This window comes from Camelus ferus, chromosome 10, assembly GCF_009834535.1.
Source record: "Camelus ferus isolate YT-003-E chromosome 10, BCGSAC_Cfer_1.0, whole genome shotgun sequence".
Lineage (NCBI taxonomy): Eukaryota > Metazoa > Chordata > Mammalia > Artiodactyla > Camelidae > Camelus > Camelus ferus.
The window spans coordinates 4,338,066-4,353,364 of NC_045705.1; the positions used below are offsets into that span (position 1 = coordinate 4,338,066).

Below are 15,299 nucleotides of genomic sequence, written 5' to 3' on the forward strand. Positions count from 1 at the left end.
GAATTTACTAGCGTCCTTGGACAAAGTCACTTGCCCGCTCTGGGTCCTGATTTCCTGGTTAATAGAATGAGGTTGGATTATATGTTTTCTAAGGTTTTGTTCTTCCCACGAAGATAGATTATTGTAAAGAGGACATGGAGTGCAAAGCTTTCAGGAGAAAGCTAAGTAGTATAGATGTTTATGAGATCATGGGGTCAGTCGTGTATCCTCGGCTCAAAACCAAGGTCATTCAACGTTATCTGACACTTTTATCAGCAGATAATGTTTCCTGTGACATTACAATGTGTGGTAATAAACTAATGCAGCTGATTTCTTTCTTGGATTGTGAAAAATACTCTTGTTACAGTCACACTGCATACATCTGAACAAGGAAGTGACAACTCCTAACCATCACTAGTTGTCGCCATGGGCTTCCACACGGCGACCTGGTACTTTGAGCTCAATGTATTACAAGGACACACTTCGAATTTCTCAGTCTATGTGATTCTCACTGACTCCTCCCCAACTCCCCACAATTTTTGAATTAAACCTATCTATTTATATCATATTATGGCAGTCACAGATTTAAAGAAATAACATAGATATGTGATCATCACCAATAAATATCACATGAAGGGAAGGGGACTGATGGAAGAGCTTGTCACCTGCCAAAAATATCTGACTATTTCTCCAGATTTAGGAATATAGCATGTGAGGATGTGTATGCTGGGGGTGGTCACATAACTGCCTGTATTTATTTGCAGTCTTGTCTATTTAACCATGAAGTTGCTCTTGTAAGAAACTGACATTCATCAATCAAGCAGAATAAAATTAGAATAATTCCTCACAGCTCTTTCTAATCACAGAATACTTATCACCCCAATGAGGTCTTCTTAAGTAACAAATTATTTTAGTTCATTCTGCCATTTCTTATTTGTTTATAGACCATGTTGTAGGCTATTAAATATGAGAGTGACAATTTCTTAAGCAGTATGTAGGAACACGTTAACTAGCAGGTTTAAACTTACACCTCTAACACAGCATAAAACCACAGCAATTACAGTGTGTCCAATGGAAATGTACTTACTAACAGCAACAATAAAATCTTTGTGTAATTTATAAGTCATCAGTGGTTCCGCAAGGCACCTACAATGGAGAATGAAGCAAATTTTAGAATGGCAGTATCTTCTGATTGTCCCTGAACTTTCAGGGCTCCTTTAAGAATTGGGTGACTAGGTGTATGACAAAGTCCTAGCAGGGAGGCTGCAGACAGCTCTAAAAGGCAGATTTCAGAGACACCAATGTCCCTTAGCATCACTGTATTACAAGGGGAGGCTGGAAGACAATTTTTTTTGGACCACAGAACTAAAATCTCTCTCAGATATGGGGGCAATAGTTAAAAACAAACAAACAAACCTTTCAATTTCAATTTTGTGTATTGAAAACCCTAATTCAAAATAATATGAAACAGAAATTATTATTTAGTATTCATAACATACTGCAGCCTTTCTGGTTTATTCTTTGAACAACCACACATAGGTTCCAGAACACTAAACATAAAGGTCCTCAGCCTGTACGATTCCACCGTAAGTGAAGGACCCACGCTAAGGAGTGGAGCTCACGGAACCCACGGTGACCGCCGAGGGGGTGGCCGAGCCATCACACGAGGGCAGCAGGAGCCCAGCCCCCTCACCTGAGGTAGTTCTTCAGCCCACTTGTTATTGTCTTGTTATCCCACAGTTCAACGTCAATGTCCATATCGGGAGGGGATTTAGGAGCTGAAAAGAAGGAAAATAAGATGTTTAAACTGTGCAATTCGAAATGTCACCCTCACCATTAAGGAAATGGACACAAACATAGGTAAGTTAAAGAGAGGCATTTATTTCTTAGAATGCCGATGGAATTAACCTCAGGACAGCTGTTTGCATGAGGTGGTGCAAAGCCCACTCTGACACTGAACCTCAAAGATTTCGTGTGGAATATAGTTTCTCATGTCACATGTTTGCTAATTGCTAACATTACAGAGCATTTACTGTGTGCCAGGAATGCTTCTAGGTGCTTTACATGGATTAACATACCAAATCCTTACAGCTCTTAATGAGGCAGGCGCCATTATTATCCTCATTTTAGAAATGAGGAGGTGGAGGCACAGAGAGGTTAAACAAATTACCCAAGGTCACAAAGCTCTTAACTGGCCAAGTTAGGATTCCAAGTCATGCAATTTGAATCCCAGCATCCATAAATCTTACTGTACCTCCAGCTAATCAAAGGATACTTGAGGAAAAGCCCAATATTATAAATAAAAGGCCCCCTCTCAAATTCTGATTGTTCATCTATCATAACTGGGCACTAAAAACAGGATACAAATATTAATTTTAAATACGACTTGAAAATACTCAGACAAGCAATAATCTATATCTCAAGGAAACCTATGGTTTGGACTTTCTATATGAATATAAAAATTAAGTAATTGGCTTCATCCAACACTTACAAAATGTAGTGTTCATGAGTTTCTGAACCTTGGAGTTCACTCCTCCGATTCGGTAAAGGCCTAAAATGGTGATACCTGATGAGAAGGAAAAATCACAGGAAAGCAGCTTAAAACACAGCTTCCCAGGTACAGAGTGTTAAAAACTCAGACATATGCTTACCTAAAATTTGAAAGCTATGTATTCACTTTCACTTTAGCACACCTACCCTGGAAACACCCATCAGACATACACTGCTCCGAGCAGACACTGAACAGTGATTTGAAAGTCTATGAAGGGCTTCAAAGAGGCAAAGCACACCTGCCTATTCACCACTATGTGAATATAAAAAGCACCCCAGATGGGAAAGGATGGTCAGTATGTCTCATATTCCGTTCCCTCAATCATGGGAACGTTCAGGGAAGTTCAACACTTCCACAGCACTGACAGCTTCATTTTATTTATTTCATTTTTTTTTGACAGGTTCACTTTAAAGGTGAGGAAACTGATTCCGAGAATTTAAGGAACCTACTTAACTTCTCAGGACTTCTAAGTGGGAGCCAAGTTTACAGAACGCCAAAGCCCAACAGGAGTTTTGTTTTAGACTAGCTTCCCCGGAAGTGAAACAGGCAAACACAGTGGACTTCAGGACAGAGGTCATGACTAGAGGGGAAGAAAGGTGCTGAAGTTGGGACAATGGTTACAATCACTAAGGGAAATAATGCAGGGAAAGAGGAGAGCTGAATTCAAGCTCTTTAGCAATCTTAACTTCCTAAAGCTTGGGGAAAATAATAATAATACAGCGTCCATCAGTACGAAGTGAAGTGAAGCTATATTATAAAAATTCATTAAAGTATGTTGATAGTATGACTCTGGTAAATTCAAGTTCAAACTACAGCTATTTATGTGCTTGGATAATTTATAATTCATATATTTCTTAAAGTTAACCTCATGTTAATAACTAAATACATCCCCATTTTCTAAGCAGCTTCGACGTCAGAAGGGACCACAAGACAGGGATGGTGTACCCGTCAGGCAACACTGACCTCGCGTTTCCACAGCTTGAATGCATTTTCTCACAAAGTTGAACCCTGCTTCATTTAAGTACACTGAAAGTGAAAGAAAAATCATATTAATTATTTATGCTGAACTTACATTCCTGCTTCAGCTGGCTCCATTGTTATATGACTTGATGGCAGAGTGGTTGTTACTAAGCTTATCAAATATTTTGGTTGGCATCTGAACTTTTATTTGGGGGTAGAAGTGAAGGAGGGAGGTTCACATTCCCTAATGTTTTCATATCAATTTGCTTAGTTAGAAACAGAGATTTTTCACAGAAAGGAATAGGTTAAATTGATCCCATCCATTTTCCCTAAAATTAGCAATATCCTTTACTATATATTTTTCCAGATGACAGAAGCAAATGCAATAAAAATAAACTTTTACTGTGTGTTAATAATTATGTTACAAAGCTATTCACATATTCTTTCCCAAGAGATTCTCAAAACAACATTATGAGGTAGAGAGAAAGCTCTGCAATCTTAAGATGATTCATCAGAATGCTGAAAACTTAGTTTTTCTTTGTTCTCAAGACCTAGAGCCACATTTTAACTCGGTTCTCCTGAATTCAGGTCCAATGTTCATTCTACTGGATTTTGTATCATGCTCGAAATAATTCAAAATAGGTTTAGGTCCACTAAAACCTCTCCAAAGATCCTCCATTGCAAAATAGCAATTTATTTTCATTGCTTTTTGCCAGATTTCCTTTAAATCTATTCAAAGTTTCTTAAGGTTTGGGGGCCAGATCAAATTAGATTACTTGTTTAAAGAGAAAGGATTTAAGAATACCAAAGAACATCCAGAGGAAGAATTCAAAACATTTTTTCATACTATAATGAAAAATTTAATCACATGATGGAAATATGGTATTTCTTAATATTCCCAAATAATATAAGAGGACAATTCAAACCAATAGAAAGTGAAAATTGGCTTCCATTTGAAGATGGTGGATTAAACACAGCCATGTAACTATACAGATCCACAGACGAAAAATATATACCAAAAAATTACACTACAAACTTTTTTAAAGGGTGCCAGGAAAAGTTAAAAGACTGAAGAAATCCTAGAACAGAAAATCACTGAAACTGAACTGACTGAAAGTTTTGAGAAACTTTAGATGAGAAATGAGAAATCAACAAACTAGAGATACTGACTTGGAAGACTATTATGTGTTGTTAGGTGAAAAACGCAGTCTGGAGGACAGGATGACCCAATTTCTTAAAACATAAAATTTGAGGGTATCAATGTTTCTATCTTCCTAGGAAAAAGCTCTAGACATATCCACGCAAATTCCAGTAAGAAAGAAAATGATAGAAGGTAGAAACTGTCATTTTTATTCACTGGATTTTGTAACTGATCTTTTTAAAAATTGGTTTTTAGAAATAAAAAATAGATTTAAAAATGTAAAACTGTCAAAACTAAAATATATGTTAGCACCAATAGGAACTGGCTCATTTATATTTTGTGTGTCCCCAGTGCTCTAGAGGTCAAGTGAACAGAACTCAGTGAATGCTTTAGGTGAACGCAACAGACAAGAAGGCTGTTCAACAAGCACCTTACTAGCAGTGACTACCTACATGAGAGGGAGAGTTTTTGGACACCAAGAAGTGATTGGTTTGCTTCCAATAACCCAAAATGTCAAACACAGCATTACAGTATATTCAAATAGTTTAAAATGTTTATTAAACATAGGAAAACAGGTGAATGGAGAGGTAAGGAACCAATGATTAATTTTCATCTTTAACAATAAAAACTGAGCCAAAACACGTAACCCTGGTAAAAATGATACACTAGCATTTTGTATCAATTAAAGCTGTAAGTTCACGACATTTATACCATTTGGTTCTTGAAGTCACATTTTTCAACTCTTCAATAAAAAAGATTAAAAGAAAGAGAAAGCCATTTTTTAAAAAAATTTCAATAAAACCTGCTCTTGGCTAAATGACTAATTGTGATATACAAAAACAGACTTTCTCTAAGTATCCATTTTGAGAAAAATAAGCAGTAACCAGGCTCTGTCTTGAAGGAATACTGGGATATTTGGCAGCAATGCCCCGTTCCATCCTAATAAAGCTGTGTCACAGGCTCATGATGGAGAAGAGAACCTTACACCCAGTCTGACCGCTGGGTCACTCCATGGGTGCCGCTGTCCTGCTGTGTCCATCAGTCTCGGGCTTTAGCTCTCTCCACACGAGTAAGTAAAACACTATCAATCAACTCAGAGATGTGAAAGAATATACTGTGTTGTCAAAAATCACCATGCATTTTTGTTTTGTGTCCTTTGCACGTGCTTTGCCATTGCCTGAAAGAGTACAGGGAGGTCCCACGATGCAGAGGGAGCACCCAGTTTGGTTAGAGCCAGGGAAACCTGGGGTTCTTACTGCTCTGCGATGGAAGTGTGCCTGTTAACTCTGAGGGACTCTGTTTCTTTCATCTGTAGCATCAGGGGAGCAACCACGCGTATATCAAAGGGCTCTAGTGAGATGAAGACAAAAGCACGTGAAGCAGTGAAGAGCGTCAATGGCACAAGCCTAATTAGATGCTAGTCCCCTTTTCCACGCGCTCCCGTCCACACATCACTGCTTTAGGATGAAAGAGACAGCAGTTACTATCCCACTTGCTAGCTTTATTACTGGGCACAGTTTTAATCTCGCTGCCTCAGTTTCCTCTTCTATACAACAAGGATAACAGCACTGTCAGCAAAGGGTTATTCACAGATGAAACGCGTTAACATCTGCAAAGCTCCCAGAATACTGCTTGGAACACGGTAAGTGCTACGGACGTTTTGGCTATTGCCATCATCATCCTCATTGGCTAGGGGAGGATGTGAAATCTACATGTGTAAATCACACCTACGAGGTAACTCTGGGCTTGGCTGAAGTCACTGGGCTTGAGGCACCCTCTGCCAGGAGTGTTACTCTTCAAAGAGGCATACCATGTTACTTATTTTAAAAATACTTGGAGCCAGAGCAATGATCTGTTTCTTTAAACAAGTGGAGATCAAGGCTAAACCACTCAGGCACTGTGAATCTAGCTGGTCACTGAAGAGACAAGTTGGATATTAAGATACATGTCCTTTTAGTCTCATGAAGCTTCAATAAATCACAATGAACAAACACGTCCTCTCATTGCAACTGAACTCAGATCACAGCAGCCTGGGATTACAGTCCATCCATATGTGCTGGCCCTTCCTGCGGGACAATTCTGTTTCTCAGTTCCCTCTAAGACAGGCTTTGCCCTATGATAGGCACTAGCCAACGAAATATGAATGGAAGTGACAATGTTTTATCCAGCAGCCACGAAGGGCTGGTATGTAGTAGCCTTCTCCCCTCTGGCACAAGATCAACAATGTTATAGAGAGAGGTTACTCCATGAACTTGGGTTTGAGATTAAAAATATAAAGAGACACCCAAAGTAATAAAATATCTGGGAATAAATCTAACCAAGGAGGTGAAAGAATTATACACAGAAAACTATAAACCATTGATGAAGGAAATTAAAGAAGACTTTAAAAAATGGAAAGATATTCCATGCTCTTGGATTGGAAGAATCAATATTGTTAAAATGGTCACACTGCCCAAGGCAATCTACAGATTTAATGCAATCCCTATCCAATTACCCAGGACATATTTCACAGAACTAGAAAAAATCATAATAAAATTCATATGGAACCATCAAAGACCTAGAATTGCCAAAGCATTACTGAAGAGAAAGAAAGAGGCTGGAGGAATAACTCTCCCAGACTTCAGACAATACTATAGAGCTACAGTCATCAAGACAGCATGGTATTGGTACCAAAACAGACATATAGACCAATGGAACAGAATAGAGAGCCCAGAATGAACCCACAAACTTTTGGTCAACTCATCTTCGACAAAGGAGGCAAGAATATACATTGGAATAAAGACAGTCTCTTCAGCAAATGGTGTTGGGAAAACTGGACAGCAGCATGTAAAACAATGAAGCTAGAACACTCCCTTACACCATATACAAAAATCAACTCAAAATGGATTAAAGACTTAAACATAAGACAAGATACAATAAACCTCCTAGAGGAAAACATAGGCAAAACATTATCTGACATACATCTCAAAAATTTTCTCCTAGAAGAAATAAAAGCAAGAATAAACAAATGGGACCTAATGAAACTTACAAGCTTCTGCACAGCAAAGGAAACCAGAAATAAAACAAGAAGAAAACCTACGGAATGGGAGAAAATTTTTGCAAGTGAAACCGACAAAGGCTTGATCTCCAGAATATATAAGCAGCTCATACGACTCAATAAGAAAAAAATAAACAACCCAATCCAAAAATGGGCAGAAGACCTAAACAAGCAATTCTCCAAGGAAGACATACAACTGATCAAAAAGCACATGAAAAAATGCTCAATATCACTAATTATCAGAGAAATGCAAATCAAAACTACAATGAGGTATCACCTCACACCAGTCAGAATGGCCGTCATTCAAAAATCCACAAATGACAAATGCTGGAGAGGCTGTGGAGAAAGGGGAACCCTCCTACACTGCTGGTGGGAATGCAGTTTGGTGCAGCCACTATGGAAAACAGTGTGGAGATTCCTCAAAAGACTAGGAATAGACTTACCATATGACCCAGGAATCCCACTCCTGGGCTTGTATCCAGAAGGAAATCTACTTCAGAATGACACCTGCACCCCAATGTTCATAGCAGCACTATTTACAATAGCCAAAACATGGAAACAGCCTAAATGTCCATCAACAGGTGACTGGATAAAGAAGAGGTGGTATATTTATACAATGGAATACTACTCAGCCATAAAAACCGACAACATAATGCCATTTGCAGCAACATGGATGCTCCTGGAGAATGTCATTCTAAGTGAAGTAAGCCAGAAAGAGAAAGAAAAATACCATATGAGATCGCTCATATGTGGAATCTAAAAAACAAAAACAAAAACAAACAAACAAAAACAAAGTGTAAATAAAGGACAGAAATAGACTCACAGACAGAGAATACAGACTTGTGGTTACCAGGGGGGCGGAGGGTGGGAAGGGATAAACTGGGATTTCAAAATTGTAGAATAGATAAACAAGATTACACTGTATAGCACAGGGAAATATACACAAAATGTTATGATAACTCAGAGAAAAAAATGTGACAATGAGTGTGTATATGTCCATGAATAACTGAAAAATTGTGCTGAACACTGGAATTTGACACAACATTGTAAAATGATTATAAATCAATAAAAAATGTTAAAAAAAATATAAAGAGAATCACAGCTGAGCTGAATGGACACACAGCACGATCAAGAAACGAACCTTTACTGTGGTCAAGTCTCTGAGACCACAGCATCACCCGGCCAGCTCTGATCTAACGATGCACAACAGTTTGCTATGGCAAAAAGGACGAAATGAAATAAAGCCAATCCCACATGCTTAGCTCTTCCCTGCTTAATTGAAATATATCTTTTTTTTTTTTTTAGCTACTGACTTGACAAGTCTTATAAAAAGGCAGCAAAGGGCAGTAGCAGCAGTGCCCTACCAGGGCTGCCTTACAAACGACCACGTAACAGTGCCTGGCGCAGGCGCCCAGCGCTTTCTGCTGAGCTCTCTCTGTCTCCCAGTGACTGACGAGGAGCGGTGCTTCTGCGGGCAGCCAGGGGCGAGCACGTTCTGCAAAGGGCACTTGCCAGCCTTCCAAAGCCACGAAGGGCTTACTACACTTAGTATGTTAGCGCTAATGAGAATTCAAGAACAGGTCACTATAGTTTAACAAAGACAAACAGGGGAACGCCTTCGTATCCCAATGAAATGTCAATGGAAGGGGTTCTCCCTAAATCAGATCACACTGTTACAGGCTGACATCACAGTTCTCAAGTGGAGGGCAAGTGATTGAGGGGAGCAGCCCCCTCAGTATGAAACGTGGATCGCTGGATCAGGGCTCAGGGCCGGGCCCAGAGCCGGCAGCCAACAAATGCTTAGTGATGGGTGGCTTGCCAGTCACTGCTTTGTACCTGGCTTCCTCAAGTACCCTCTCTGACGGCTTCTACGAGGGTTAGAGCTTATCAGCTAACTTTGGTCGGTTCCCTCCGAGGGCCCTTACCCGGGGCCTGTATCTCTCTGTAGAGAGGACCAGAGGGACAGGCAGAGCACAACTACCACAAACTCCCCGGCACTTAAATCCGACAATCCTGTAACATTAGTGATCCTTGGCCTAAGGGTAAAGCAGAAGATAGGCTGACTTAAAGAACTTAATTTATTCAATCAAAAGTTAAGTATAAACATTATTTTTTTCCTCCAGAAACTATTCAGGACTAAAATTTTTATTGAAACCCAAATAAAGTTTCCATAAAGCAATTTAACAGCACAAAAGCTATTAATCTCAACAGAATTCAAACAGCCACGAGAAAAAGAAAGGAAGGAAGGAAGAAAAAGTCTTCCATACATCCAACAAAGCCAAAGTCCTTGTACCTTCAGCTTCCTGGTCATTAAAAAGCCAGATGTCACCTCCTTGGCTTTACAGTACGCGCTCAGGGTTGTCAGAACAAAGCAACACTTGTCCTTAATTCCGTATTAGCACTCCTAATCTTCCATTTCAGATTAAAAGGCCCTCATCATAGACAACCAGTATCATACTACATGTGGCTTCAACAGGAAAAAAAAGTGTATTTATTGGCGTTTGTCATTTGCATAGGACCTTTTCTCTTCTAAAGGATGAGCAGTTATGTGTCCACAGCTCTGGCCCAAACTGGTCTTTCCTTCTGCTCTGCTCTGCCCACGAAGAGAACTTGAGCCCTGACCCTCTTCCGGGTCTCAGTGGTGGAAACAAAACTGTTTGATCAGAGGCCTTGAGAAGAACATACTGAATTGAAGGAGGGGGATGTAATTTAGGGGAGCCCCAAAGTCTTACAATGTCAAGAAAAAGATACTGTGGCATATTTCACAACCAGAGGAGTATCTGTGGATTTCACATCCTGTGACTGACCAATGCTCTAGCTTTTTAACTTGATGCTTTTTCCATAAAGGTGAGTCAAACTTTCCTTCTCCACTGAAGGATGCTAGTCTCATTTACGGCATCTGTATTCTGACGATGACCAACTAAGGGTAATGACAAAGTGGGGAGGCTTCTTCAGGGTAGCCTTGAAAAGAGCCTTGACACTGCAAGTCACAGCACAGTTTCACGCCTCACGTCCGTGGCACATATTCTCTGTATGTTCACAGCACGGTCCTTCCTCAGGACACTAGATAGTTCTTACTTTGTTGCTTTTAGGGTCTTCAGTGAAAACACAGACACACAACTACTTCCAGTGTCTGACATTTAAAACAATTTTTTACCTGAGTTTTATATTTTACCATCCTAAGATCCGTTATTATCTGCAGCAGTTCAAAAACACAAATACATTCCTCGCAAAACTGAATTTCCAAAGGATAACAGGAATAACCAAAGATAAACGGAGTCCCTCTGAATTAGCAAGGCTACACAGAAGCGCTTCTCGAGGTGGGGAATGAATCAAGGCTGGTACTGGCTTCAGATACCAACTGTGAGAGAAGTTACAGACTAAAACTGACATAGCGCCACTCTGGGGGAGAGTCAAGTGCCACAAAGGGACACAGATGTCAGAAAACCAAGATGATGTGCAGAGAAATGGTGGAAGGGGCGAACATAAAGATACAAGCTGCTCTGAACTCACAACGCGATGAACTCACATGATTTATTCAAGATTTGAGAAAGGTTTGAGAACTTCACAGTCACTGGAATGTAATTTTGAACTGAAACAAACACAATTCTGGATGTATCACTAGGAAGAAAAACGCAATGCTGCTCTTCACAGGGGCATGTGCCGGAATCTGGAATACTGTTGAGCATAAAGGTATATCCTGTGTGTCATTAAATCACCGGAAAGATAGTGGCTGCTAAGACACATGATAAAAGAGAAAGCGTTAAAGTTAGAGCCTGAGCAGGAGATTCAAAGTTCCATGAATACATCTGAGGCCGTGATGTAGTAGACTGTTCAAAATTACACATAAGAAAGATGAAGTTCTGAGGACCTGCAAAGCCCTTTGACGAGTCTAAGAGACAGATCATTCCAGGGAAAGGCACGTCATTGCGTGCTGGAACAAAGAGTGCTGAGAAAGTCCTGCTCATGCAGATTGGCAATGCCAAAAAGTCCACCCCACGGCAATGGGAAACTTAGTTCTAGAAGGTGCATTCAATTCTGTGCCTCCGTTAGACAGGGGTTCTTTTACTGGTGGCATAGACCATAGTCCTGACTTTTAAACAGAGTGGTGAGTCTGTTCAAGTGAGCAAATTTCAGTCTCCAAGAATGTGTAGAAACAAACAAAAACAAGTGTAATTTTGGATAACTTGGCTTTATATTAATGCAGCAAGAACTTCTGAAACAACTACACAATTTCACATGTAATTTATTTAGAATGTTTAGAATACTTAGAAAGGTATTAATTTCTGCATCTATAGGCACATTTACTAGATTACAGAAGTGGTCTGGTGTTTAGGAAGATTGTATTTGCCAGAATCACAAATTTGTCTTATTAGGGTGCTGAATTTGAGAGAATAAAATTTACCAGCTTTGTGATTACAACTTGGCGTGTCTCTATGAGCTTGGTTGATTAAATGTGCATTGAGAGAATGCTATCAAATTTATGAAAAAATAAAGAAGTAAAAATGACTTACTTTTAACATCGGTACATTTATAAATAAGAGCTGTTAAGTTGACTGATAGGCTTAGAAAAAAATTATGGCTGAAGACAAAATAATAAAAATGAAGCTCAAAAATAGGGTTAAGATTTATAACTTCAAGTGCTACCATTAATAAAGCAAAGGTCATTGAAATATTCCTTTCTATGATCAAAATCTCCCCCTGGGTAATAAAAGCCTCGTGGCACTAAGAGTAAGAATCAGAACAAATCTGTGCTACGCACACATCTCAGGGAAGGCCTGTGTTTGGAGGAGAGATGGGGTCTGTCACAAGGAGCTCAGAGAACTGGGTAGAAAACTAACACATTTACCCAGAGCATGTGAGACATGATACAAACACATGGACTCTCGGACAGCCATTGTCTGAAACACACACCGATGGATGATGACACACGGTGGCACAGTGATGTTTCTGGGGGCTAAGACGACAGGAAGGATGACTTCCAGAAGGGTGAGTCTTTGCTACACGAAGAAGCACAGTCTCCCTCCATCACAGCCTAAGGACATTGGACAACTTTCTCATTCACATTTCCTACTTACGACAGAAACTCTAGTTTCAGAGGCACATTTAAGTATCAAATATATTCTGATTGACTTGTTCATGTCCTCATTCAAAAGCTCTATTCAATATCATATGTATGTTCATTTGTTTTTCAAGAAGACTTGTCCTTGAGTACGTTCATTTGAATTTGAAAAGACTATATGCTGGATGTGAACAATGAAACCAATGTTAGAAAACACATTTCAAACTCTACTCAGATGCAAATTACACCTCAGATTACTTTTTAGGTAATTGTTCAGAATGAATATTCAGCACTTACAAACCTCTTATCTGCTGGTTAATGTTTCTGTGATTAGATAAAAATTGGCAATGAAAGATTTTCTCCTAATCACTCTTTGATTAGCAGTAAGGAAAGAAACACAAGGATAAAAACTTGGATTTTTTTTTAACTCTTAAAAGGTATTTTAAATCATGCATTTCCTTTTGATAATTTCTGAAATTAATTACTAGGAAGCATTTCATTCAGTTAAAATAAAAGGCTTTTGCATACACTCAATATTTATGACTTTCAAATGGGTACTTTTCCAGTTTTTATCTCTACTCCATTTTAACTTGTATGTTAATAACAATCCAAAACTCAGGATTAATAAGGCTGTTTTAAAAATAAATTTAGGCATCATGAGAGAAACTCAAGTGAGTTAAATAAAATTTGAAAGTGCTTTAAAGGATATATACATAACCTTATAAATATATGAAAATTAATTTTAAATGTCAAATAATTTGACTACATAAAGTATATATGAAATCCTAAACTAAACAAGGATAAAGGGTGGCAAATAACTAGAAAGTCTACACACACATACACACACACACACACACACACACACACACACACATAGACAATTTATGACAAAGGAGTCAAGAATATATAATGGGAAAAGGAGAGTCTATTCAATAAATGGTACTGGAAAAATTGAACAGACATATACAAAGGAATGAATTTTGATCCCCATCTTATAAGACACACAAAAATCAACTCAAAACAGATTAAAACTTGACTATTAGACCTGTTTTCTAGAAGACAAAATAAGCTCCTTGATATCAGTGTTGCATGGAAGTTTTGGATCTGTCACCAAAAGCAAAGGCAACAAAAGCAAAAATAAACAAGTGGGACCACATCAAACCACAAAGCTTCCGCACAGCAAAGGAAACCATCAACAAAAGGAAATGATGACCTACTGAATGGGAGAAGATATTTGCAAATCATATATATATGATAAGGAGTTAATATCCAAAATATATAAAGAACTCAAACAACTCAACAGCAAAAAACAACCTAATTTTAAAAGTGGGCAGAGGACCTATAGAGATTTTTTTCCAAAACAGACATAAAATGACCAATAGGCACATAAAAAGATGTCCAACATCACTAATCATCAGAGAAATGCAAATCAAAACCACAATGAGATAGCACCTCGCACTTGCTAAAAGGGCTATTATCAAAAGCACAAGAAATATCAAATTCCATAGAGGATGTGGAGAGAAGGGAACCCTTATACACTGCTGGTGGGAATATACTGATGCAGCCACGATGGAAAACAGTAGGAAGGCTCCTCAAAGTTAAGAAGAGAACTACCATATAATCCAGCTATTTCACTTCTGGGTATTTATCCAAAGAAAACAAAAGCACTAATTCAAAAAGATACATCCACCCCTACATTCATAGCAACATTAGCTACAATAGCCAAGGTATGGACACAACTAAATTTCTATTGGTGGATGACTGGATAAAGAATATATGGTGTATACACACACAATGGACTACTATACAGCCATAAAAAAGGAAATGTTGCCATTTGCAACAACATAGGTGGACCTCAAAGGCATTATGCTAAGTAAAATAAGAGAAAGATAAATACCACAAGATTTCATTTACATGTGAAATATAAAAAACAAACCAAACAAACAAAATGAAACCAAACAGATAAAGAGAACAGGTTCACAGTTATCAGAGGGGAAGGGGGTAGGGGAGTGGGTGAAATGGGTGAAGGAGGACAGTTGGAGGGTGATGGATGGTACTAGACGTATTGTGGTGATCACTTTGTGGTGTATACAAAGATTAAATTATTCTGTTGTACACTTGAAACTAACAGAATGTTACTTTACTTCAACTAAAAAAAAAAGGACTACATGATAACATTTTAAAGAATTATTAAAATGACTTACTTTCTTCTTTCTTGCTAATAATCGCAGGCAAGGTATAAATCTAAAAAACAAAGGGAGTCAATCAGTTACTTGCAATTAATGACCCAGAACAGATTACCAGAGTCACACTGGAACAGTGATACACAAAGGGAGTGTCCGAATTTCGAGGTCTTACAACTGCTGTGTCCGCAATGCCATCTCCCCACCCTATCATCCAGTCCTGTCTTCCACTCCTTCTCCCCTGGCTGTCCTGCCCTGAGCAAAGTTTTATCCCTTTCTCTGTGACCTAAGTGTCTCATTCTGTTCTCCAACATGATGCATCCATTCCCTTCTTCAGGAAGTATCTCACGATGGGTTTCACCTGGTTGTTCCTTCCTCAAATCATC

At 38.8% G+C, this 15,299-nt stretch overlaps 1 protein-coding gene across 6 annotated transcripts in view; it reads right to left on the reverse strand.

Moving 5' to 3' along the window:
- ARHGAP42 (Rho GTPase activating protein 42) overlaps nucleotides 1-15,299 on the reverse strand; it is a 269,930-nt gene that overhangs the window by 26,033 nt on the left and 228,598 nt on the right. For all 6 annotated transcript variants that reach the window (XR_004323064.1, XM_032488279.1, XM_006186189.3 and 3 more), the window contains 5 exons: nucleotides 14,935-14,974; nucleotides 3,494-3,556; nucleotides 2,471-2,545; nucleotides 1,673-1,757; nucleotides 1,067-1,125 (listed from right to left, as the gene is read on the reverse strand). Coding sequence is in view for 5 of the 6 variants with exons in the window: in XM_032488279.1 (XP_032344170.1) it covers nucleotides 1,067-1,125; nucleotides 1,673-1,757; nucleotides 2,471-2,545; nucleotides 3,494-3,556; nucleotides 14,935-14,974 (322 nt within the window). In the remaining variant the exon portion in view is untranslated. The remainder of the gene's footprint in view (nucleotides 1-1,066; nucleotides 1,126-1,672; nucleotides 1,758-2,470; nucleotides 2,546-3,493; nucleotides 3,557-14,934; nucleotides 14,975-15,299) is intronic.